Below are 26,376 nucleotides of genomic sequence, written 5' to 3'. Positions count from 1 at the left end.
CAGTGGCACTCTCTGGGCTTGTGCTTTTGAAGCGGCACACAGTCGCTTTGATAGAGTCTGCTTACGGGCACTTGTGGTTTTTTGGGAGGGATTTTAGCAGAGCCCACTGCTAAATCCCACCACGCCCTAGGCAGTTCTCCCTGCACGGCTGCACGGCTGCAAAACCCGATTCGACCAGGTCTTCACACTTGGCATGTTCATCATTGAAAATGGCTGCTAGGGTGGGCCTGGTCAACTGGAACGCTTGCTCGCTAAAGAGCAAAACAATCGAGCTGAAGGATTTCCTTGAGGAGAAGGAAATAGACGTGGCGTTCATCACCGAAACGCACCTAAAACCGGAGGTGAACATCAACATCCCGGACTTCCGCATCGTGCGACTCGACCGGCCAACCAGGGGAGGTGGTGTGGCCATCGCTCTTCGCTACAACATCAACTGTCGTCTGCTTCCAAGCTTCCAGCTCAGTGTCATCGAGGCCATCGGTGTCGAAATCACCACTTCGGTCGGCACAATCGCGCTCATCGCGGCGTACTGTCCAACGCAAGCCAAAGCCGGCGATGGATCATCGGCTGCCCTTCGGAGGGACATCGTCAAGCTGACGCGGAGGCAAGGCCAGTATATCATTGCCGGCGACTTGAATGCCAAACATCAAGCCTGGGGCAACAGTCGCGGCAATCGAAACGGCACCATCTGGAGCAACGACATGGAGGACATGGCCACTACACGATCCTGAGCCCGGATTCCCCCACTCGGCTGAGTCGGTCCGGTGCCCACGCAACGCTCGACCTCTACGTAACAAACCTGAGTGACCACGTCTCGCAGCCGGTTGTATACCAGGAGCTCAGTTCGGATCACTATCCGGTGGTGGCTGAACTGGGCTCCTCGGTCAATCGGCACCAGCAGTTACGGCGGAACTACCACCGAGTGAACTGGCAGCGTTTCCAGCAGTGCGTCGATAACACCGTCGACTACGAGGTGCGTCCGGAGACGCCGGAAAGTATCGACCGCCAGCTGTGCGCTATCGAGGAGGCGATCACGGCGGCCCGAGAGCAACACGTACCGACGGCTCGGCAGGTAAGCAACTCCTTAAACATCGATACACTCACCAAAGATTTGATTCGATTGCGGAATGTCACTCGCAGGCAGTTTCAGCGTACTGGACTGCCTGAGCTTAAGGCACGCTGCAATCGAATCACAAAATTATCAAGGCCAGAATGGTGGACCTCAAAATAACGACTTCTCGAATAAGATCCGCACTCTCCCAGATTATGCTAAGCCGTTCTGGAAAATGACCAAAATTCTAAAATCCAAGCCTCGGCCCATTCCACCTTTGATCCCACTAGACAATAATGGCTCTAAGGATCGCTTGATAACTCCTGCAGAGAAGGTCGCTGAAATAGGTCGTCACTTCGTCAGCTCACACAATCTTGGGCAGAACATCGTCAGTCCACACGAAGCAGCCGTCAACGAGCATGCTAACAACATCCATTTGATTCCCAACGACTTCTCGGAGGAGTTGGAGATCTCAACTGACGAATTGACGGCCTATATCAAATCGTCGAAGAACATGAAGGCCCCAGGCTTCGACAGCATCCTGAATCTCGAGCTCAAACACATGAGTGCTCCGTTCTTTGAGCACCTCTCGCTGATCTTTAATCAGTGTCTCCGGCTTAGCTACTTCCCATCGTCCTGGAAGTCAGCGAAAGTCATCCCCATCCGGAAGCCTGGGAAGGATCCTTCCTCCCCAAAAGTTATCGACCCATCAGCCTTCTCTCAGGGTTATCCAAGCTATTCGAAAAAGCTATTCATCATCGGTTACTTGAGTCTGCCGAAAATCTCAACATCTTGCTCGAGGAACAGTTTGGTTTCCGACGCGGTCGGTCAACTGTACACCAACTGACCCGAGTTACCAACGTCCTCAGACGGAACAAGTTTGTCTCGAAAACATCCGCCATGGCCTTACTCGATGTCGAGAAGGCATTTGACAATGTATGGCATGATGGCCTGGTGTACAAACTACAACGCTACAATCTTCCCAGCTACCTGGTGAAAATCATTAACAATTACCTGTCGACAAGGACATTCCGGGTCTCAATCAGCGGAGCGAGTTCCAATGTGCACAACATCGTCGCAGGCGTTCTCCAGGGCAGTATCCTCGGGCCCCTGCTTTTCAATCTGTTCACCTCCGACATGCCAGAACCTCCAGAAGGCGGCATTCTGTCTCTGTTCGCATATGACACCTCCATCGTCTACAATGGTAGAGTGATCAGAGCGCTAGTGGCAAAACTCCAACTAGGCCTTGATGCCCTGACAGAGTACCTCACCAGCTGGAAGATCTGTATCGACGCGGCGAAGACCAAGGTCGTCATTTTCCCCACTCCAAATCCCTAAACTTGTTCCGCCTGGGGACTGTAAAATCATCCTCAATGGCACGACCGTGGAATGGGCCAATGAGGCCGGCTACCTTGGCTTGACCCTCGACAGCAAGCTTATTTTCAGGCAACAGGTTGACAAAACGGTGACAAAGTGTAACGTCTTGTTGAAACTACTGTACCCTTTGATCAACCGCCGGTCGTCATTGTCCCTGAAAAATAAGCTTGCTGTCTACAAGCAAATCATCCTCCCTGTGATCGAATATGGCATGCCGGTCTGGGAGAGCTGCGCTAAAACCCACCACCTCAAACTTCAACGGGTCCAAAACAAATTCCTGAGGATGATCCTCAACACCCTCCCAGGACAAGAACATCCGAGGTCCACCGTCTGGCCGGAATAAAAACCTTACATGAACGCTTTGGTGAGTGTAAAGAAAAGTTTAGGGTCCGTTGCTTGCATTCGGATCAGGCTCCAATTAGGGCGCTAGTTCCAATCTAGGTTATCAAATTTTTATTGTAAATATTAGTGTACATAGTAGTTAGGTTATCAAATTTTAAAAAACACACCAGCGCCTCCTAAAGGCCATCATGATATATCATATTAACACTTAAATAACAATGTAAACATAAAAATTTAAAATTGAAGTTGGAGGGCCAAGCCGGCCGAGCACTGTACATGTAGAAAAATAATAATTGTAGAACAGAAAATGATCAAATAAAGACGAATTTTACTACTACTCCAGTTCGAGACAGCAACACGTACGGACGTGTTTTTTTTGCTCGCGCATTTTTTTCGAAGTGTTTTTTCTCGTTCGTTCGCTGTTTACGTTTTTCGCTTGTCGCGTTGGCGTTATTTTCTCCCGGACCCGTCATGGGAGACTCGGTGGCCGATTCGGTCGCTGGAAAAGTGCCTAAGCGCACTGCTCTTGGAGGCGCGGGTAACCCCTCCAAGCAGCTTTTGCAGAGCAACGTGTTCTCTCCGTTGCCACTTGATGATGCCGGCAATCCGCCGAAAAAGAGGAAGAAGCAGCAATCGCAGCTGCCGCAGGTGCAACCGGAGCGGAAGGAGAAGTGCCCGCCCGTGTTTGTCAAGGGCGATCCACCGGATTTGCGCCCAAAAATTCGCCAGCTGATCGCTAAAGGGCTGAAATGTACTTTTCGGCTCTGCAGCGAGGGCATGAAAGTGATGCCGGCAAACAAGGACCATCATCAATCCGTCGTGGAGTTCCTCGAGGTCCACAAGTATGAGTACTACACTCATGACCACCCCGGCACGAAGCCGCTAAAGGCTTTGCTGCGAGGACTCCACGACATGAAGGAAGAGGAGCTAAAAGCTGAGCTCGAAAGTTGCGGATTGAAACCTGTGGCCGTGCACAAGATCGCTCGTCACGACAAGACGAGGAGATATCGCGATCAGCTTTACCTGGTCCACCTGGAGCACGGCTCCACCACGTGGAAGGACCTGAAGCTGGTCGATGTTATAAATTACACCGTCGTTGACTGGGAGCGATATCGGCCAGTGCACCGCGACGTCACGCAGTGCACCAACTGCTTCAATTTCGGGCACGGCACCAGGAACTGCCGCATGAAGCCGCGCTGCAACAAATGTGGCGAGCTCCATCCGACCGATGAGTGCGACAAAATGGAGGTTGCTGATCCAAAATGCGCCAACTGTGGCGACAAGCATCGGGCTACAACCAAGGACTGTCCAAAGCGGGCGGCGTTTTTGGAAATCAGGAAGAAGGCCTCCACCAGGTCCCTGCCGAAAAGAACCGAGTTCCTGCTCTCAACGAGGTGAACTTTCCGGCCATCCAGCTCCCCGGCGAGCGATACCAATTCTTCCACCTTTGCAGCCACACAAACGGCTGGCGGCTGCTGCAGCATTAGTTCAAGCTCCAACACCATCCACCAGCGATTGGCCCCGCTTCCTCCCCTGGATTCCGTCGTCAGGATAATGAGCCCTTCCGGCCGAGGGCGACCCACCGCTCTACACATCGGAGCAACTGGTTCCGATTTTCACCCAACTGGCAACGCGACTACGCGGTTGCAAAACTCGCTTCGACCAGATCTTCACCCTGGGCATGTTCGTCATTGAAAATGGCTGCTAGGGTGGGTCTGGTCAATTGGAACGCTTGCTCACTAAAGAGCAAAATCATCGAGCTCAGCGATTTCCTTCAGGAGAAGGAGATTGACGCCGCTTTCATCACCGAAACCCACCTGAAGCCCGAGGTAAGTGCAACAATTCCGGGTTTTAGGTTGGTGAGGTTCGATCATTTCAAGCTCCAGAGGGGAGGAGTGGCAATCGCCTTGCGAAGCACCATCGCCTGCCGCCTGCTGCCGGACTTCAAGCTTAAACTCATCGAAGCCGTTGGAGTGGAAGTCACCACTTCTGTCGGAGTCGTCACTCTCATCGTGGCTTACTGTTCCACACAAGCCAAAGTCGACGATGGCTCGTCAGCTGAGCTACGAAGGGACATAGTCAAGCTCACTCGGCGGCAGGGGCAGTTCATCATCGCCGGAGACCTGAACGCAAAGCACCAATCGTGGGGAAACACCGTCTCCAACCGGAACGGAGCCGTCTGGTCGAACGACGAACTAGAGGGCCACTACACTATCCTGAGCCCTGACAGCCCTACCCGGTTGACACGGTCCGGGGCCCATGCTACACTCGACGTCTACATCACGAACATGTACGATCACGTTTCCCAGCAGGTCGTCTTCCAAGAACTGAGCTCGGACCACTATCCGGTGGTGGCTGAGGTTGGATCTTCAGTAAATCGACACGAGATAACAAGGCGAAACTACCATCGAGTGAACTGGCAGCGGTTCCAGCAGTGCGTCGACAACTTCGTCGATTACGAGGTGCGTCCGGAGACGCCAGAAAGTATCGACCGCCAGCTGTGCGCCATCGAAGAGGCAATCTCGGTGGCCCGGGAGCAGCATGTCCCGAAGGCTCGACAGGTAAGCAACTCCTTAAACATCGATACACTCACCAAAGATTTGATTCGATTGCGGAATGTCACTCGCAGGCAGTTCCAGCGTACAGGACTGTCTGAGCTTAAGGCACGCTGCAATCAAATCACAAAAATTATCAAGGCCAGAATGGTGGACCTCAAAAATAACGACTTCTCGAATAAGATCCGCACTCTCTCAGATTATGCTAAGCCTTTCTGGAAAATGACCAAAATTCTAAAATCCAAGCCTCGGCCCATTCCACCTTTGATCTCACTAGACAATAATGGCTCGAAGGATCGCTTGATAACTCCTGCAGAGAAGGTCGCTGAAATAGGTCGTCACTTCGTCAGCTCACACAATCTTGGGCAGAACATCGCCAGTCCTCACGAAGCAGCCGTCAACGAGCATGCAAACAACATCCATTTGATTCCCAACGACTTCTCGGAGGAGTTGGAGATCTCAGCTGGCGAATTGACGGCCTATATCAAATCGTCGAAGAACATGAAGGCCCCAGGCTTCGACAGCATCCTGAATCTCGAGCTCAAACACATGAGTGCTCCGTTCTTTGAGCACCTCTCACTGATCTTTAATCAGTGTCTCCGGCTCAGCTACTTCCCATCGTCCTGGAAGTCAGCGAAAGTCATCCCCATCCGGAAGCCTGGGAAGGATCCTTCCTCTCCCAAAAGTTATCGACCCATCAGCCTTCTCTCAGGGTTATCCAAGCTATTCGAAAAGCTATTCATCACCGGTTACTTGAGTCTGCCGAAAATCTCAACATCTTGCTCGAGGAACAGTTTGGTTTCCGACGCGGTCGGTCAACTGTACACCAACTGACCCGAGTTACCAACGTCCTCAGACGGAACAAATTTGTCTCGAAAACATCCGCCATGGCCTTACTCGATGTCGAGAAGGCATTTGACAATGTATGGCATGATGGCCTGGTGTACAAACTACAACGCTACAATCTTCCCAGCTACCTGGTGAAAATCATCAACAATTACCTGTCGGCAAGGACATTTCGGGTCTCAATCAGCGGAGCGAGTTCCAATGCGCACAACATCGTCGCAGGCGTCCCCAGGGCAGTATCCTCGGGCCCCTGCTTTTCAATCTGTTCACCTCCGACATGCCAGAACCTCCAGAAGGCGGCATTCTGTCTCTGTTCGCAGATGACACATCCATCGTCTACAACGGTAGAGTGATCAGAGCGCTAGTGGCAAAACTCCAACGAGGCCTGGATGCCCTGACAGAGTACCTCACCAGCTGGAAGATCTGTATCAACGCGGCGAAGACCCAGGTCATCATTTTCCCCCACTCCAAATCCCCTAAACTTGTTCCGCCTGGGGACTGTAAAATCATCCTCAATGGCACGACTGTGGAATGGGCCAATGAGGCAGACTACCTTGGCTTGACCCTCGACAGCAAGCTTATTTTCAGGCAACAGGTTGACAAAACGGTGACAAAGTGTAACGTTTTGTTGAAACTACTGTACCCTTTGATCAACCGCCGGTCATCATTGTCGCTGAAAAATAAGCTTGCTGTCTACAAGCAAATCATCCTCCCTGTGATCGAATACGGCATGCCGGTCTGGGAGAGCTGCGCTAAAACCCACCACCTCAAACTTCAACGGGTCCAAAACAAATTCCTGAGGATGATCCTCAACACCCCTCCCAGGACAAGAACATCCGAGGTCCACCGTCTGGCCGGAATAAAAAGTAGAAGGTTGTATCCGAGACACGACCGCCAATTGGACGTAGGATTACGTAAGTGTAGAAGATTTTATTTTGAAACTCTAAATATGTTTCTTGGTGCTGATTTTTGAAGATGGGGCTGTATATTCAATCTGGGTTGGAATATCCTCGACATGTCGCATATCCTGGAAATAAATGGGCGAAAACCCGATTGTTACTATGAAATCATTTCGGTTTATAACTATAAGCAGAGTATTAAAGAAACAGAAGATCGGTAAACAACAGCCTCAACAACATCTTCCTCCATGAATATTTGGTGGCCCTGAAAAGGGCCGTTTGATTATGTTGGCTTGAAGCCTTTTGAAGTGATGTACGCCGTGGTCCCGATGAATGTTAAAGGATGCATCAATCCACTGTTGGGCTGAATCTGTAGAAAACAAAGAAAAGAACAAAACGGAAAGAATGTTTCATATTAAATACATTATGATCTAAATATAAATTTAGTTACCAAATACTCAAGTTTCATTTTCAGGATCAATTATCTATTTTGCTACGGACTGTCCGGCTGATGTCAATGATTGGTCATTCTGGTTGAAATCGAACGTTTTGGCAGATGAACTAGCGGACCAACGACGATCAGTGACGTTAATTCACTTCACTGGGATGGCATCGGTTCTAGAATAAAATAACATAACTGATGAAGAGAACTATGTTTAATTCTAAATCATTAGTTTTACCTCGGGACACCGCAAGAATCGACAAAATAGGCCGGTGGTAGGAGAAGTACGTGCAGTATCTCCTGCATTCCACACTTACGTTCCGGGTGAACGTTAGATCGAGACATGTGCCACCCAGAGTAGTCGCTATAGTTGGATTCGAAGCACAATCCAGATAGAGAAACTGCTTCATGAACCAGATGAAATCTCTGTTCTCCTCTTTCGTCACATCAATATTAAAGTCTCCCGACACTACCACGGGCATGGCAACATGGGTGTACTTTATGAGGTTGCGCACTAAGAAATATTTCTTTTGCTTCAGGGTGGTACCTAGTAAATATTCAAAATTTAATGCAACACACTTAAATACAAACACAACTACTATTTGATTATACCTGGTGAAATATATACCGCAAACAGTAACGTGCGGGTTTCCATGATCGAAACCTCTGCAGCACAGCAGTCCCCATATTCGTCTGCTACACTTAATGCTGGGTCATAGCTTTCATTGAGCTTCGTAATGGCGTGAGAAACGGCCATAGTCGACGAACCAGCACGTTCAAATATTGCCACTCCTCCCGCTCTTGTTCCGTCACGCTTCTCTTGACAAACACAAAGGTATCCATTGATGTTTGTGGTTGTGCCGTTGTCAAGCCAAGTTTCGCTCATTGCAAGCAAATCAACGGCGGTAAGCACCCGATCTGTTGCAATGTCCGACGAGTGTGCATTCAAACTTTGTACATTGATGCTCATCAACGTACAAGCCAACTTGTTTGCGGTTATAGCTTCCATGATATCGTCTGTAATGGTGCGCATACGATGGTTACTCAAACGTTCAAGTTCCGTCCGAAGGTCGTTCATTCTAGGGTCATAGAACCCTTTCCGTGGTGGAACCGGAATGAGTTACTGGCATTCGTCAGATACAATCCGTCGATTGATGTAACCCTGGAAAGACCAACGTAAACTAGCTGCTGTTCCTGACCCTTATCGTAATTATATACGACTTCCGAGAATGTGCCTCCCTGGGACTTATGGACTGTGAGGGCACACGCACTTACAACGGGAAACTGAACTCTTTTGCACTTAACACCACCGTTAAGGGTTACGTTCGCCGATCGTTTGACGATTGGAGTCCAGCCTGTTTGTAGCACCCCAGGTCTCGAATACACCAGCGGTCTGGCCTTCACTCTCAACATCTTCCTAATGGACTCATTTTCGAATGCCATCCAAAGCCTCGTGATTGCCTGTTGCTGCGAGTTTCCTTCGTTGTACTCAACATGCATGAGCTCTCCGATCGCTCCGTTCACGATGCCATCTTCGACATCCACGTTGGTGGTCAGCATATAAGGTGTACCAAGAACAAGACGCAACAGATACGGTAAGCCACCAGTCTCTACTACACTCATCTTATGCACCTTTGTGCGAGCACTGGCCAGCTGGGAATTGTCCTTATAACCAGAGTATAGGTCATCTGCAGTACATTCGACAGCCTCTCGATCCATCAACGCCACAGAGTTATACCGTTCGACATCAGCGTTCCGATGGAATAACCGGATCCCTCGAGGGACATGCTGCCGACACCACTCCTCCGTACGGAACCTGCTTTCAATAAGCTCGATTTCCTCAGACGACATCCGCTCACCGTTGCCAATTTTTGTGAGAATGCTGGAGAACTGCTCGTTGGTTTGTCGCATAACTTGAACCAATGGGTAGAAGTCGAGAGATTGCCATAAAACGGCGCCATGCATGGAGTTTATGCTCGGTTTAAACACCGCCCGTGCATTGACCGGTGGCAATTGACGAAGATCGCCGCAAAATACGATCGGCATTCCACCGAATGGATCGTCGTAGTTCCCCGTGATTTCTTGAAGCCGGACATGTATTGTGTTGAGGACATCAGCACCCAGCATGCTTGTTTCGTCGATAATGATGAGCTTCACGTTGGCGAAGGCGTTCCGGTACAGTTGTAATGCCTCGAAACTCAGCTTTGAGCTTTGCCTACGCGACATGCAAATCCGGAATGCGGAATGCACTGTTGTTCCACCTATTGCAACCGCTGCTTTTCCAGTGGATGCGCATGCTACATAAGCGTTGTGCTGCTTATTATGAGCTTGGCTGTACCGGTTCACTGTCTCCATTAGAATGCGCAAAGTGAACGTTTTGCCACAGCCCGCCGGGCCAGTGAAGAATATTTGCACTGGTTTGCAGTTTTCTTCAGAGGAATGCAAGCTGTGGATTACTTGCACAATCAAATCCCGCTGCTCTGCATTCGTGGCACGCACCATTTCACAATATTCTTGCTTTGACAAGACATTTGATCGCTGTTTGACGACAGCTGCCAAGGGTCCTGTTGGCAAGTTGTGAATATCGTCATCATTCGGCTCCATGCCGATCGTGCGGACGAACTCATCGCGCTTCTGGTCGGCAATCACCTGCTGCTCATCGTCTTCGCTGCATATGCGGATGTATTCCTCCACAACCTGATCCAAGTTCATTTCGCAGTCATACTCCTTGTGCTTTGCCAAAATGGCGGCCTCGTTGTCTTCATACAACTTCAGGAACTTGTTCCGATCAAGTACATCGCAGACTTCATTCCTGAACGGTAGGAAGAGGAGAACCATCTCACGCTTATAGTCGACCATTTCCGCCATACTGTATGAGCACCAACGCAATACACGGGGAACTAAACGGAGTCTATATGAATGCTTCGTGGATCTTTCTTCCGAATAATATGCTGCGAAATCCGCCAAGCAGATATCATCCATTCCTCGGCGCAGTTCATACCGTTGGATGATGTTTAGCGTCCACACATCGGTGGAATTGTCGTCGAGATTCTCTTCGTCCATCTGTTTGTTCCGCTTCTTGGATTTTATTCGCTCTTGTGGCCACATTGTCGCAATAAACTCAACCTAAAAAGAAATTGAATTCTAAATTGTGAAAACTATATCATTTGATGAATGGTACCTTGCGGCTGGCTTCTGACATCGGTTGCCGAAGCAAATACCAAGCAGCCTCCTGGGCAGACATTTCCACGGAATTTAACATTTTTATGCTGACCTTCTTCAACAATCCATTGTAGTCCTGGTCTGGATGCTCTTCCTGGAGCTTTATGAGGTCACGATGTAAACTACTTATGCCTCTGTTGGTCTTGTTTACGTATTCCACAACATAAGCAGCACATGAAAACTCCTCCAGCACAAACTGCAAATCCATATTGGATTTGAGCTTCTCAGCGATCCAAGGATTGAATGGATTGGTCCAAAGCTGCGTCATGGAACGTTTCAGCAGAACTGTTGGTCGGCGAATGGAAGAGCGAATCACGTCCAAGTAGTAATCGTACGTGCATCTGCTATCAACGAGAAACGCGTCAAGGCTATCGTAGACCTTCGTTTCAAGAGCTTCCCGCATTTTCGCTGCCTTTCTGTTTAGCTGTTGAAGTCGGCCATCCCCGGCTGTAATAGGGATCAGAATTCTGGTTTGATCCATTGGCCAGTAGGGAATATTAAACCGGCAACGTTTATCGTTTCGCTTGAAACACGTAAACGTGTGTTTATGAACCTAAAAGGGTTAGACATTGTGAGTGATTACTTGCTAGAAACTATGCGAAATTTAAACCCACCTGATTGCCATAGGTCTCAGGCAGATCTTCCGATCTGATGGAGCACAGAAAATCGATCAACTCAACAGTAGCGGGCATTCTTTCGGAAACATCCTCACGGGGATTGTTCGCCAGCCAGAGCAGAATATGTGCATGCGGGCTGCCACGATGCTGGAACTCGATCCGCTTAAAATAATCTACAACGTGGTATTTGCCGAACGGGCTCAACCTGGTCGATGACAGAAGGCGCAGAAAGATGTTTACCAACTTGTGAAAATATGCACAGCACGTGACAGGATCTTCGCTGACAAGTGTAGCACGCTGGAGTGCAGACAACTGTTGCACAATATCGTCCATTTCCGCAATGTTAGAGCCACCAGAAAGCTTCCGCAGAATGCTTAGTAGGTGAGGCCATCTAATTTCATTTGCACTCATCGTCAAAAACATCGTGGGTTTCCCCAGCTGCCGGATCATGGCGAAAACATCCCGTTTTCTTTGCTGCCAATATTGAACGGAGTTCGGAATAGATTTCAGAAAAAAAGGGGATTCGCTCAATACAGCTTTCCAAAAATTCCCGATCTTGCAACTGCGCCCTTGTTATGTTGGCCGTGCCCATGCATTTAAAGGTATTGTTCAATCCTTCCGATACCCGCAGCCGCATGATTTTCATGGCCATATACAAAATATGCTCCGGTCTCGCGCCCCGCCGATCCCGACGTCGCACCTCGCTAGTAGCCATCATGAACGCTGTCACATGGACTTCACGGTTGAAGCATCTCGGATGACCAAGATAAATATCGGGAAAGACAGCTCCTCAGCAAACTCATCGTAGATAATGGAAAGCGGTTTCTGATTTTGTGCCGGTGCAAGTTCCAGACACTTGTCTTCATTCCACATGAGCGTATGTTGTTGTCCAATCATCATTTCTACCTCGTTCATCTCGTCGACGACTTCAAGGTCTACTGCCCTACGTTCCTCCGAAATATCCGTCTGCTCTGTTTGTCCGATCGCAGCCAAGTTTTCTTCATTGAAAACAATTCCATTCCGCCTGTAGAGCGGTGTAGTAACCAGATAGTTCAGCCATGCTTTAACGGTACCTTTCTTCACGTAGCCGGACAAGTAACTTGATTTGTGTATGAAGTGTTTCTTGATGCACACGTTGATAGCATAGTCGTCATCCAGGTGGCGGGGAAGTTCGCCTACCATCTGGGCCACGTCGACTGGAATGTTGATAATTTGGCCGATTATTGCCAAACTACCTGTTGCATGTTAATGAAAATAGGTTAGGAAAATCATATATTTATTTGATGTAATACATTTTTAAGTTAAAATAACTTTTCCACAAACCTGCAGTATGCCGCAAACGACGAAACTGCATGAAATTGATCCTGGGAGACACCAGTCTTGTGGTGAGAGGGTCTAGCGGAGGCAAATTGGACGGAAACTTGGGATATGTAAAGCCATTCGATTGCGACAATGTGGGAATTGATCCGCGGTTCAGGCTTGTTCGACAAGTAGCACACGCCAAAAATCCTTCCACCGTTTCGAAATAATTTGTCGCCAGTAACACGGCAGCATTTGAGTCGGAGATTGGTTTCAAATCATTCCTGAACCAGATTCTAGCACACACATCACAAGCGCAACCGAAATCGTTTTCCACGAAACGTTTCTGGAACTCCCGATCAGCCCGATCGAAATTGGGTTTGTCTTGTGTTAAAAGCGAAGAAATATGTTCGCCATCATCATCGACAGCAGACACGTTTTCTTCAAAGTCACCACGCTCATCATCGACATCTGCTCTTGCGGACTGCATCACAACATTTTCACCGGCGTCGGAATCTTCATGATCAGAGTTTACGACCGTATCAGCACGGATTAAGTTGAATTCTACTCGAAGAAATTGTAACACGGGAAGATTAATCCTTATTGACAGACAGATATACATAATTGACAGATGCATTCGCATTTAAAATGACTGTATTTAAAAACATAAAAGATGAAATGAAAAATTATTGCCAAGCGTACTATAAACAACAATAGCATAGTAATATAAAATTCAAGTAGCATGTGTTTAGGATATATTTGTACAAAACACACTATCCAAAAGTTTAAGTAAATCTTAACTTTATGTCATAAAAATCTATTTGTTAAAATTTTGCGATTCGCTGGAATCTAATATGTTATTGTTCCAAATATTAAATTCAAAATTCAAATGAATCAAATAATAAACAAGTAAAAGACACCGTAGATTTAATACGACCCAATAATTCATTAAATAAAAATAATATTTGAGAAGCTCCAACTATTTAATTCAAATTTAATCCGAATCATACTCAAATTCAGAACAATTAAATAATATGTCCGAAAAATATATCGAAATTCAAACTCAAGACAAAATAGAAATTCGGTTCAAATCTTATCCATTAATACATGAATGCAAAATTCAAACACAATCGATTTGCAAATTTAATTCAACACCAAATCAAAGGACCAAATCTTACCGATTGTGTGATTTCAACTCTACTGGCAGGCTAATGTAACCTACCAAGTGAATGAATTCGGAACTATATTAACAAATTGAATATCTAAGAACTTTTGGGCTTTTGGGATTGGAATTATATTGTTCCATTTATCGTTTAGCGATTTATAAAAACCCAACAAACAATTCAGGCTAAATAAGCTAATAAGTAAACATTTGCAGTATATATTTCGAAGTACTTGAAGAACTTCAGCCGTTAAAAGTACTTACCATGTTGTCAATGCTACATTTATGTAAAATAATATATAAATTATGTGTAATAACAATGTAATACATTCGACGACAAGCAAAGAGAAATAGAGGTATTCGTAATAGAAAATAGGTAATAGAAAATATTCGTTGATAATTTCACATTTATAGATAAATCTGCTATATAAAATGATAAAATGCAAAATTTCTATACTGTCATCATAGAATTTGAAGATTAGTTCACATTATTGATATGTATTTACACATTTGCTGCTAATAATAACTTCCTACCTCGAGTTGAGGGCCCTTCGCCAGCGTCCCAACCGGTAGCCGACGACGTACTACCCTTGGCCGCTTTCAACTTGGCCCGATAACTCCGTGCCCGTTCAGCGTCCGTCCTTGGAAGCTTTGAGGGTGCGTCCGATTGTTGATCCCTTTCACGCTTCCTGGAATTGCGTTTATACTTCGCTGCCAAGTATTGCGACATCGCACTGTATTCACTAGTATCGAATAAACTTCTTCTAAGCACAACTAATGTTTCTCACTTCACCGATGTGATACGAGACACTAACTGTATATCGAAAAAATATGAAAATTGCATCACGTTAGCTATTGAAAAGTGATGTCTGTGCTAGAGAATGCATGCATATTGAATGCCAAGTTGAACCTGGTGAGAAAATGTTTATTTCAAGAATACCCCTGTTTAGTAGGTGCTGGGATTAGAGATGATATTCGATTGAAAATTTACTCAAATGTTAGCAATTTTCATATTTATTTAAATACGGCGTTGTTCTGTTGCTCTCAAGCAATTATGAATTGCACTTTGCAGAAAATTCGTCTCAGCTCAAAATACTCCCATGTAATATGATAGTTATTATAAGAACCAATTTGTTTTCCACAATACGCCTATCCAATCACAAGCAGCAATAAAGCTTATGATTTGTACTTTGAAAAACATTTGTCTCGGCTCAATCTTCTCTCGTGTGAAATTATGATTCTGAAAAGAATCCATTTGTTTTCAGTAATGCACCTTCCCAATCACAAGCAGCAACAAAACCGAAGCAGAATCTAGAAAAAATTTCATTTCATTGCTACCGACCCAAATTTCAGCCGCTCGATAAGTTACCGCTAAAACGCGACATACGCCATCATGCGAATCAATTTTCGCAGCATCCCCCTCCGAAGAGCGCTTGCGCTGCTGCCGACGCCAAGCGATTGTAATTTGCACTTTTAAGAAGTAAAAGAAGAAGAAGAAGAAGAAGAAGAGTCGCTGGTTATGTTCGAAAGCACTGGCATCGAACGAACGAAAGGCGGAGCAAACAAGCCGATGCCAAGCGATCATAATTTGCAATTTGATTTGTAAAAGAAGAAGAAGAAGAAGAAGAAGGAGAAGAAGAGGCCCTTGTTATGTACGAATGCATTGGCATCGAACGAAAGAAAGGCGGAGCAAGCAAGCCGATGCCAATGATACGGCACTTAAAGGGGCGGGGCCTCGAAGTCCATGCAAACGTATTCTGACCAGCCGAAGTCTGATTTTCTCGGAAAATCGGGTGATTCCAGTTCGAGACAGCAACACGTACGGACGTGTTTTTTGCTCGCGCATTTTTTCGAAGTGTTTTTTTTTTCTCGTTCTTTCGCTGTTTACGTTTTCGCTTGTCGCGTTGGCGTTATTTTCTCCCGGACCCGTCATGGGAGACTCGGTGGCCGATTCGGTCGCTGGAAAAGTGCCTAAGCGCACTGCTCTTGGAGGCGCGGGTAACCCCTCAAGCAGCTTTTGCAAAGCAACGTGTTCTCGCCGTTGCCGCTTGACGACGCCGACAATCCTCCGTAAAGAGGAAGAAGCAGCAATCGCAGCTGCCGCAGGTGCAACCGGAGCGGAAGGAGAAGTGCCCGCCCGTGTTTGTGAAGGGCGATCCGCCGGATTTACGCCCAAAAATTCGCCAGCTGATCGCTAAGGGGCTGAAATGTACTTTTCGGCTCTGCAGCGAGGGCGTGAAAGTGATGCCGGCCAACAGGGACCATCATCAATCCGTCGTGGAGTTCCTCGAGGTCCACAAGTATGAGTACTACACTCATGACCACCCCGGCACGAAGCCGCTCAAGGCTTTGCTGCGAGGACTTCACGACATGAAGGAGGAAGAGCTCCAAGCAGAGCTTGAAAGTTGCGGACTGAAGCCAGTAGCCGTCCACAAGATCGCTCGTCACGACAAGGTGAGGAAATATCGCGACCAGCTTTACCTGATCCATCTGGAGCACGGCTCCACTACTTGGAAGGACCTGAAGCTGGTTGGCGTTATAAATTACACCGTCGTTGACTGGGAGCGATATCGGCCAGTGCACCGCGATGTCACGCAATGCACCAACTGCTTCAATTTCGGGCACGGCACCAGGAACTGCCGCATGAAGCCGCGCTGCAACAAGTGTGGCGAACCCCATCCGACGGACGAGTGCGACAAAATGGAGGTGGCCGATCCCAAGTGCGCCAACTGTGGCGACAAACATCAGGCCACCACAAAGGGCTGCCCAAAGCGAGCCGAGTTCCTGGAAATCCGGAAGAAGGCTTCCACCAGGACCATTCCGAAGAAGAACCGTGTTCCTGTAATCAACGAGGTGAACTTTCCAGCCATCCCGGCTCCCCGTCGTGTGATTCCAATACTCCCACCGCTACAGCCGCACAAGCGACTGGCAGCGGCAGCTGCATCGGTCCAAGCTCCAGCATCGTCGGCACCATCCACCAGCGAATGGCCCCGCTTCCTCCTCCTGGGTTCCGTCGACAGTCGGAGAACGAAGCCGTCCCACCGGAAGAATCTGCCCCGCTGTACACTCCGGAGCAACTGATGCCGATCTTCGCGCAGCTCGCCAATCGACTGCGCGGCTGCAAACCCGATTCGACCAGGTCTTCACACTTGGCATGTTCATCATTGAAAATGGCTGCTAGGGTGGGCCTGGTCAACTGGAACGCTTGCTCGCTAAAGAGCAAATCAATCGAGCTGAAGGATTTCCTTGAGGAGAAGGAAATAGACGTGGCGTTCATCACCGAAACGCACCTAAAACCGGAGGTTAACGTCAACATCCCGGACTTCCGCATCGTGCGACTCGACCGGCCGACCAGGGGAGGTGGTGTGGCCATCGCTCTTCGCTACAACATCAACTGTCGTCTGCTTCCAAGCTTCCAGCTCAGTGTCATCGAGGCCATCGGTGTCGAAATCACCACTTCGGTCGGCACAATCGCGCTCATCGCGGCGTACTGTCCAACGCAGGCCAAAGCCGGCGATGGATCATCGGCTGCCCTTCGGAGGGACATCGTCAAGCTGACGCGGAGGCAAGGCCAGTATATCATTGCCGGCGACTTGAATGCCAAACATCAAGCCTGGGGCAACAGTCGCGGCAATCGAAACGGCACCATCTGGAGCAACGACATGGAGGAAGGCCACTACATGATCCTGAGCCCGGATTCCCCCACTCGGCTGAGTCGGTCCGGTGCCCACGCAACGCTCGACCTCTACGTAACAAACCTGAGTGACCACGTCTCGCAGCCGGTTGTATACCAGGAGCTCAGTTCGGATCACTATCCGGTGGTGGCGGAACTGGGCTCCTCGGTCAATCGGCACCAGCAGTTACGGCGGAACTACCACCGAGTGAACTGGCAGCGTTTCCAGCAGTGCGTCGATAACACCGTCGACTACGAGGTGCGTCCGGAGACGCCGGAAAGTATCGACCGCCAGCTGTGCGCTATCGAGGAGGCGATCACGGCGGCCCGAGAGCAACACGTACCGACGGCTCGGCAGGTAAGCAACTCCTTAAACATCGATACACTCACCAAAGATTTGATTCGATTGCGGAATGTCACTCGCAGGCAGTTTCAGCGTACTGGACTGCCTGAGCTTAAGGCACGCTGCAATCGAATCACAAAAAATATCAAGGCCAGAATGGTGGACCTAAAAATAACGATTTCTCGAATAAGATCCGCACTCTCCCAGATTATGCTAAGCCGTTCTGGAAAATGACCAAAATTCTAAAATCCAAGCCTCGGCCCATTCCACCTTTGATCCCACTAGACAATAATGGCTCTAAGGATCGCTTGATAACTCCTGCAGAGAAGGTCGCTGAAATAGGTCGTCACTTCGTCAGCTCACACAATCTTGGGCAGAACATCGTCAGTCCACACGAAGCAGCCGTCAACGAGCATGCTAACAACATCCATTTGATTCCCAACGACTTCTCGGAGGAGTTGGAGATCTCAGCTGACGAATTGATGGCCTATATCAAATCGTCGAAGAACATGAAGGCCCCAGGCTTCGACAGCATCCTGAATCTCGAGCTCAAACACATGAGTGCTCCGTTCTTTGAGCACCTCTCGCTGATCTTTAATCAGTGTCTCCGGCTTAGCTACTTCCCATCGTCCTGGAAGTCAGCGAAAGTCATCCCCATCCGGAAGCCTGGGAAGGATCCTTCCTCCCCCAAAAGTTATCGACCCATCAGCCTTCTCTCAGGGTTATCCAAGCTATTCGAAAAAGCTATTCATCATCGGTTACTTGAGTCTGCCGGAAATCTCAACATCTTGCTCGAGGAACAGTTTGGTTTCCGACGCGGTCGGTCAACTGTACACCAACTGACCCGAGTTACCAACGTCCTCAGACGGAACAAGTTTGTCTCGAAAACATCCGCCATGGCCTTACTCGATGTCGAGAAGGCATTTGACAATGTATGGCATGATGGCCTGGTGTACAAACTACAACGCTACAATCTTCCCAGCTACCTGGTGAAAATCATCAACAATTACCTGTCGGCAAGGACATTCCGGGTCTCAATCAGCGGAGCGAGTTCCAATGCGCACAACATCGTCGCAGGCGTTCCCCAGGGCAGTATCCTCGGGCCCCTGCTTTTCAATCTGTTCACCTCCGACATGCCAGAACCTCCAGAAGGCGGCATTCTGTCTCTGTTCGCAGATGACACATCCATCGTCTACAACGGTAGAGTGATCAGAGCGCTAGTGGCAAAACTCCAACGAGGCCTGGATGCCCTGACAGAGTACCTCACCAGCTGGAAGATCTGTATCAACGCGGCGAAGACCCAGGTCATCATTTTCCCCACTCCAAATCCCTAAACTTGTTCCGCCTGGGGACTGTAAAATCATCCTCAATGGCACGACCGTGGAATGGGCCAACGAGGCCGGCTACCTTGGCTTGACCCTCGACAGCAAGCTTATTTTCAGGCAACAGGTTGACAAAACGGTGACAAAGTGTAACGTCTTGTTGAAACTACTGTACCCTTTGATCAACCGCCGGTCGTCATTGTCCCTGAAAAATAAGCTTGCTGTCTACAAGCAAATCATCCTCCCTGTGATCGAATATGGCATGCCGGTCTGGGAGAGCTGCGCTAAAACCCACCACCTCAAACTTCAACGGGTCCAAAACAAATTCCTGAGGATGATCCTCAACACCCCTCCCAGGACAAGAACATCCGAGGTCCACCGTCTGGCCGGAATAAAAACCTTACATGAACGCTTTGGTGAGTGTAAAGAAAAGTTTAGGGTCCGTTGCTTGCATTCGGATCAGGCTCCAATTAGGGCACTAGTTCCAATCTAGGTTATCAAATTTCTTATTGTAAATATTAGTGTACATAGTAGTTAGGTTATCAAATTTAAAAAAAAAACAAACCAGCGCCTCCTAAAGGCCGTCATGATATATCATATTAACACTTAAATAACAATGTAAACATAAAAATTTAAAATTGAAGTTGGAGGGCCAAGCCGGCCGAGCACTGTACATGTTAAAAAATAATTGTAGAACAGAAAATGAAACAATAAAGAAGAATTTTACTACTACTACTTCTCGGAAAATCGGCAGGACAATTTATCATCTCATCATCTCTCTCATTCCAGTTCGAGACAGCAACACGTACGGACGTGTTTTTTGCTCGCGCATTTTTTTCGAAGTGTTTTTTTCTCGTTCGTTCGCTGTTTACGTTTTCGCTTGTCGCGTTGGCGTTATTTTCTCCCGGACCCGTCATGGGAGACTCGGTGGCCGATTCGGTCGCTGGAAAAGTGCCTAAGCGCACTGCTCTTGGAGGCGCGGGTAACCCCTCCAAGCAGCTTTTGCAGAGCAACGTGTTCTCGCCGTTGCCGCTTGATGACGCCGGCAATCCGCCGAAAAAGAGGAAGAAGCAGCAATCGCAGCTGCCGCAGGTGCAACCGGAGCGGAAGGAGAAGTGCCCGCCCGTGTTTGTGAAGGGCGATCCGCCGGATTTACGCCCAAAAATTCGCCAGCTGATCGCTAAGGGGCTGAAATGTACTTTTCGGCTCTGCAGCGAGGGCGTGAAAGTGATGCCGGCTAACCGGGACCATCATCAATCAGTCGTGGAGTTCCTCGAGGTCCACAAGTATGAGTACTACACTCATGACCATCCCGGCACGAAGCCGCTCAAGGCTTTGCTGCGAGGACTTCACGACATGAAGGAGGAAGAGCTCCAAGCAGAGCTTGAAAGTTGCGGACTGAAGCCAGTAGCCGTCCACAAGATCGCTCGTCACGACAAGGCGAGGAAATATCGCGACCAGCTTTACCTGATCCATCTGGAGCACGGCTCCACTACCTGGAAGGACCTGAAGCTGGTTGGCGTTATAAATTACACCGTCGTTGACTGGGAGCGATATCGGCCAGTGCACCGCGATGTAACGCAATGCACCAACTGCTTCAATTTCGGGCACGGCACCAGAAACTGCCGCATGAAGCCGCGCTGCAACAAGTGTGGCGAACCCCATCCGACTGACGAGTGCGACAAAATGGAGGTGGCCGATCCCAAGTGCGCCAACTGTGGCGACAAACATCGGGCCACCACAAAGGGCTGCCCAAAGCGAGCCGAGTTCCTGGAAATCCGGAAGAAGGCTTCCACCAGGACCATGCCGAAGAAGAACCGTGTTCCTGTAATCAACGAGGTGAACTTTCCAGCCATCCCTGCTCCCCGTCGTGTGATTCCAATACTCCCACCGCTACAGCCGCACAAGCGACTGGCAGCGGCAGCTGCATCGGTCCAAGCTCCAACATCGTCGTCACCATCCACCAGCGAATGGCCCCCGCTCCCTCCTCCTGGGTTCCGTCGGCAGTCAGAGAACGAAGCCGTCCCACCGGAGGAATCTGCCCCGCTGTACACTCCGGAGCAACTGATGCCGATCTTCGCGCAGCTCGCCACTCGACTGCGCGGCTGCAAAACCCGATTCGACCAGGTCTTCACACTTGGCATGTTCATCATTGAAAATGGCTGCTAGGGTGGGCCTGGTCAACTGGAACGCTTGCTCGCTAAAGAGCAAAACAATCGAGCTGAAGGATTTCCTTGAGGAGAAGGAAATAGACGTGGCGTTCATCACCGAAACGCACCTAAAACCGGAGGTGAACATCAACATCCCGGACTTCCGCATCGTGCGACTCGACCGGCCGACCAGGGGAGGTGGTGTGGCCATCGCTCTTCGCTACAACATCAACTGTCGTCTGCTTCCAAGCTTCCAGCTCAGTGTCATCGAGGCCATCGGTGTCGAAATCACCACTTCGGTCGGCACAATCGCGCTCATCGCGGCGTACTGTCCAACGCAAGCCAAAGCCGGCGATGGATCATCGGCTGCCCTTCGGAGGGACATCGTCAAGCTGACGCGGAGGCAAGGCCAGTATATCATTGCCGGCGACTTGAATGCCAAACATCAAGCCTGGGGCAACAGTCGCGGCAATCGAAACGGCACCATCTGGAGCAACGACATGGAGGAAGGCCACTACACGATCCTGAGCCCGGATTCCCCACTCGGCTGAGTCGGTCCGGTGCCCACGCAACGCTCGACCTCTACGTAACAAACCTGAGTGACCACGTCTCGCAGCCGGTTGTATACCAGGAGCTCAGTTCGGATCACTATCCGGTGGTGGCGGAACTGGGCTCCTCGGTCAATCGACACCAGCAGTTACGGCGGAACTACCACCGAGTGAACTGGCAGCGTTTCCAGCAGTGCGTCGATAACACCGTCGACTACGAGGTGCGTCCGGAGACGCCGGAAAGTATCGACCGCCAGCTGTGCGCTATCGAGGAGGCGATCACGGCGGCCCGAGAGCAACACGTACCGACGGCTCGGCAGGTAAGCAACTCCTTAAACATCGATACACTCACCAAAGATTTGATTCGATTGCGGAATGTCACTCGCAGGCAGTTTCAGCGTACTGGACTGCCTGAGCTTAAGGCACGCTGCAATCGAATCACAAAATTATCAAGGCCAGAATGGTGGACCTCAAAATAACGACTTCTCGAATAAGATCCGCACTCTCCCAGATTATGCTAAGCCGTTCTGGAAAATGACCAAAATTCTAAAATCCAAGCCTCGGCCCATTCCACCTTTGATCCTACTAGACAATAATGGCTCTAAGGATCGCTTGATAACTCCTGCAGAGAAGGTCGCTGAAATAGGTCGTCACTTCGTCAGCTCACACAATCTTGGGCAGAACATCGTCAGTCCACACGAAGCAGCCGTCAACGAGCATGCTAACAACATCCATTTGATTCCCAACGACTTCTCGGAGGAGTTGGAGATCTCAGCTGGTGAATTGACGGCCTATATCAAATCATCGAAGAATATGAAGGCCCCAGGCTTCGACAGCATCCTGAATCTCGAGCTCAAACACATGAGTGCGCCGTTCTTTGAGCACCTCTCGCTGATCTTCAATCAGTGTCTCCGGCTCAGCTACTTCCCATCGGCCTGGAAGTCAGCGAAAGTCATCCCCATCCGGAAGCCTGGGAAGGATCCTTCCTCACCCAAAAGCTATCGTCCCATCAGCCTTCTCTCAGGATTATCCAAGCTATTCGAAAAAGCTATTCATCACCGGTTACTTGAGTCTGCCGAAAATCTCAACATCTTGCTCGAGGAACAGTTTGGTTTCCGACGCGGTCGGTCAACTGTACACCAACTGACCCGAGTTACCAACGTCCTTAGACGGAACAAGTTTGTCTCGAAAACATCCGCCATGGCCTTACTCGATGTCGAGAAGGCATTTGACAATGTATGGCATGATGGCCTGGTGTACAAACTACAACGCTATAATCTTCCCAGCTACCTGGTGAAAATCATCAACAATTACCTGTCGGCAAGGACATTCCGGGTCTCAATCAGCGGAGCGAGTTCCAATGCGCACAACATCGTCGCAGGCGTCGCCCAGGGCAGTATCCTCGGGCCCTGCTTTTCAATCTGTTCACCTCCGACATGCCAGAACCTCCAGAAGGCGGCATTCTGTCTCTGTTCGCAGATGACACATCCATCGTCTACAACGGTAGAGTGATCAGAGCGCTAGTGGCAAAACTCCAACGAGGCCTGGATGCCCTGACAGAGTACCTCACCAGCTGGAAGATCTGTATCAACGCGGCGAAGACCCAGGTCATCATTTTCCCCCACTCCAAATCCCCTAAACTTGTTCCGCCTGGGGACTGTAAAATCATCCTCAATGGCATGACTGTGGAATGGGCCAATGAGGCCGTCTACCTTGGCTTGACCCTCGACAGCAAGCTTATTTTCAGGCAACAGGTTGACAAAACGGTGACAAAGTGTAACGTCTTGTTGAAACTACTGTACCCTTTGATCAACCGCCGGTCGTCATTGTCCCTGAAAAATAAGCTTGCTGTCTACAAGCAAATCATCCTCCCTGTGATCGAATATGGCATGCCGGTCTGGGAGAGCTGCGCTAAAACCCACCACCTCAAACTTCAACGGGTCCAAAACAAATTCCTGAGGATGATCCTCAACACCCCTCCCAGGACAAGAACATCCGAGGTCCACCGTCTGGCCGGAATAAAAACCTTACATGAACGCTTTGGTGAGTGTAAAGAAAAGTTTAGGGTCCGTTGCTTGCATTCGGATCAGGCTCCAATTAGGGCGCTAGTTCCAATCTAGGTTATCAAATTTCTTTTTGTAAATATTAGTGTACATAGTAGTTAGGTTATCAAATTTCTGAAATAATCAATTCCTCCTAAAGGATGATATGGTAAATCAAGCTAGATAATCTTTTGAAATTTCATTGAAAATAACCTAAAAAAGAGACTAAAGTTGAAGGGCCTTGTGGCCAACCACTTGAATTGTTTTTAAAATACTGTACTATACAAAAATTGAAAAATAAACGAATTTAAGTCAAAAAAAAAAAAAAGTGATTTTCTCGGAAAATCGGCAGGACAATTACATCGCAGCGTTGACCAGAAATCACCGGCGGTGAAAAGGCTGAGGAGAAACATCATCAAGGGCGTCTCATCAGTAGTAATAAACTACTACTACTTCTCGGAAACCAGCTGGAAGATCTGTATCAACGCGGCGAAGACCCAGGTCATCATTTTCCCCCACTCCAAATCCCCTAAACTTGTTCCGCCTGGGGACTGTAAAATCATCCTCAATGGCACGACTGTGGAATGGGCCAATGAGGCCGACTACCTTGGCTTGACCATCGACAGCAAGCTTATTTTCAGGCAGCAGGTTGACAAAACGGTGACAAAGTGTAACGTCTTGTTGAAACTACTGTACCCTTTGAGCAACCGCCGGTCGTCATTGTCCCTGAAAAATAAGCTTGCTGTCTACAAGCAAATCATCCTCCCTGTGATCGAATACGGCATGCCGGTCTGGGAGAGCTGCGCTAAAACCCACCACCTCAAACTTCAACGGGTCCAAAACAAATTCCTGAGGATGATCCTCAACACCCCTCCCAGGACAAGAACATCCGAGGTCCACCGTCTGGCCGGAATAAAAACCTTACATGAACGCTTTGGTGAGTGTAAAGAAAAGTTTAGGGTCCGTTGCTTGCACTCGGACCAAGAAGCGCTTAGGGCGCTAGTTCCAATCTAGGTTATCAAATTTTTATTGTAAATATTAGTGTACATAGTAGTTAGGTTATCAAATTTTAAAAAACACACTAGCGCCTCCTAAAGGCTGTCATGATACATTATATTTAATTAAGTAAAATCATAATAATAATAATAATAATTATTATTAAAATTGAAGTTGGAGGGCCAAGCCGGCCGATCACTGTACACGTTAAAAATAATTGTTGAACAAAAAATGCTTTAAATAAAGAGAATTCAAAAAAAAAAAAAAGAAATCACCGGCGGTGAAAAGGCTGAGGAGAAACATCATCAAGGGCGTCTCATCAGTAGTAATAAACTACTACTACTTCTCGGAAATTCGGCAGGACAATTACATCGCAGCGCCGACCAGAAATCACCGGCGATGAAAAGGCTGAGAAGAAGGCGTCTCATCGAAGGCGTCGATTATTATAAATAGCCTCATAAACTACATCTTCGTGCGTCAGTACAGTTCGAGACAGCAACACGTACGGGCGTGTTTTTTGCTCGCGCATTTTTTCGAAGTGTTTTTTCTCGTTCTTTCGCTGTTTACGTTTTCGCTTGTCGCGTTGGCGTTATTTTCTCCCGGACTCGTCATGGGAGACTCGGTGGCCGATTCGGTCGCTGGAAAAGTGCCTAAGCGCACTGCTCTTGGAGGCGCGGGTAACCCCTCCAAGCAGCTTTTGCAGAGCAACGTGTTCTCGCCGTTGCCGCTTGATGACGCCGGCAATCCGCCGAAAAAGAGGAAGAAGCAGCAATCGCAGCTGCCGCAGGTACAACCGGAGCGGAAGGAGAAGTGCCCGCCCGTGTTTTTGAAGGGCGATCCGCCGGATTTACGCCCAAAAATTCGCCAGCTGATCGCTAAGGGGCTGAAATGTACTTTTCGGCTTTGCAGCGAGGGCGTGAAAGTGATGCCGGCCAACAGGGACCATCATCAATCCGTCGTGGAGTTCCTCGAGGTCCACAAGTATGAGTACTACACTCATGACCACCCCGGCACGAAGCCGCTCAAGGCTTTGCTGCGAGGACTTCACGACATGAAGGAGGAAGAGCTCCAAGCAGAGCTTGAAAGTTGCGGACTGAAGCCAGTAGCCGTCCACAAGATCGCTCGTCACGACAAGGCGAGGAAATATCGCGACCAGCTTTACCTGATCCATCTGGAGCACGGCTCCACTACCTGGAAGGACCTGAAGCTGGTTGGCGTTATAAATTACACCGTCGTTGACTGGGAGCGATATCGGCCAGTGCACCGCGATGTCACGCAATGCACCAACTGCTTCAATTTCGGGCACGGCACCAGGAACTGCCGCATGAAGCCGCGCTGCAACAAGTGTGGCGAACCCCATCCGACTGACGAGTGCGACAAAATGGAGGTGGCCGATCCCAAGTGCGCCAACTGTGGCGACAAACATCAGACCACCACAACGGGCTGCCCAAAGTAAGCCGAGTTCCTGGAAATCCGGAAGAAGGCTTCCA

The 26,376-nt window shown here is 48.9% G+C and overlaps 2 protein-coding genes across 3 annotated transcripts; both read right to left on the bottom strand.

Moving 5' to 3' along the window:
• Positions 1-7,558: 7,558 nt before the first annotated feature.
• On the bottom strand, positions 7,559-8,586 carry LOC134220031 (uncharacterized). 2 transcript variants are annotated; one of them, XM_062698974.1, is made up of 3 exons: positions 8,125-8,586; positions 7,751-8,059; positions 7,559-7,688 (listed from the first exon to the last, which is right to left on the bottom strand). In XM_062698974.1, the coding sequence occupies exons 1-3, from the start codon at positions 8,543-8,545 to the stop codon at positions 7,669-7,671; spliced, it is 750 nt and encodes a 249-aa protein (XP_062554958.1). In that variant the 5' UTR covers positions 8,546-8,586; the 3' UTR covers positions 7,559-7,668. The 2 variants fall into 2 exon arrangements, with proteins under 2 accessions (XP_062554958.1, XP_062554957.1); XM_062698973.1 differs by having other exon boundaries at positions 7,574-8,059.
• On the bottom strand, positions 8,587-11,801 carry LOC134222056 (uncharacterized). Its single transcript, XM_062701205.1, has 3 exons — positions 11,349-11,801; positions 10,694-11,287; positions 8,587-10,638 (listed from the first exon to the last, which is right to left on the bottom strand). The coding sequence occupies exons 1-3, from the start codon at positions 11,799-11,801 to the stop codon at positions 8,587-8,589; spliced, it is 3,099 nt and encodes a 1,032-aa protein (XP_062557189.1).
• Between the last annotated feature and the right edge of the window lie 14,575 nt (positions 11,802-26,376).

The sequence above is a fragment of the Armigeres subalbatus genome, chromosome 3 (assembly GCF_024139115.2).
Source record: "Armigeres subalbatus isolate Guangzhou_Male chromosome 3, GZ_Asu_2, whole genome shotgun sequence".
NCBI classification, from domain to species: domain Eukaryota; kingdom Metazoa; phylum Arthropoda; class Insecta; order Diptera; family Culicidae; genus Armigeres; species Armigeres subalbatus.
Note: the sequence above shows the minus strand (reverse complement) of the source record. Positions and strands in the feature narration are given on the sequence as shown.

Bases quoted from the DNA above. Each gene is read 5' to 3' on its own strand.
- LOC134220031 (XM_062698973.1), bottom strand. From the start codon at position 8,545: ATGCGCACCATTACAGACGATATCATGGAAGCTATAACCGCAAACAAG. The intron at 8,060-8,124 runs GTATAATCAAAT...AATATTTACTAG, and splicing joins TGCGGTATATATTTCACCAG to GTACCACCCTGAAGCAAAAG.
- LOC134222056 (XM_062701205.1), bottom strand. From the start codon at position 11,801: ATGATCCGGCAGCTGGGGAAACCCACGATGTTTTTGACGATGAGTGCA. The intron at 11,288-11,348 runs GTGGGTTTAAAT...TAACCCTTTTAG, and splicing joins CTGAGACCTATGGCAATCAG to GTTCATAAACACACGTTTAC. The intron at 10,639-10,693 runs GTACCATTCATC...ATTTCTTTTTAG, and splicing joins TGTCAGAAGCCAGCCGCAAG to GTTGAGTTTATTGCGACAAT.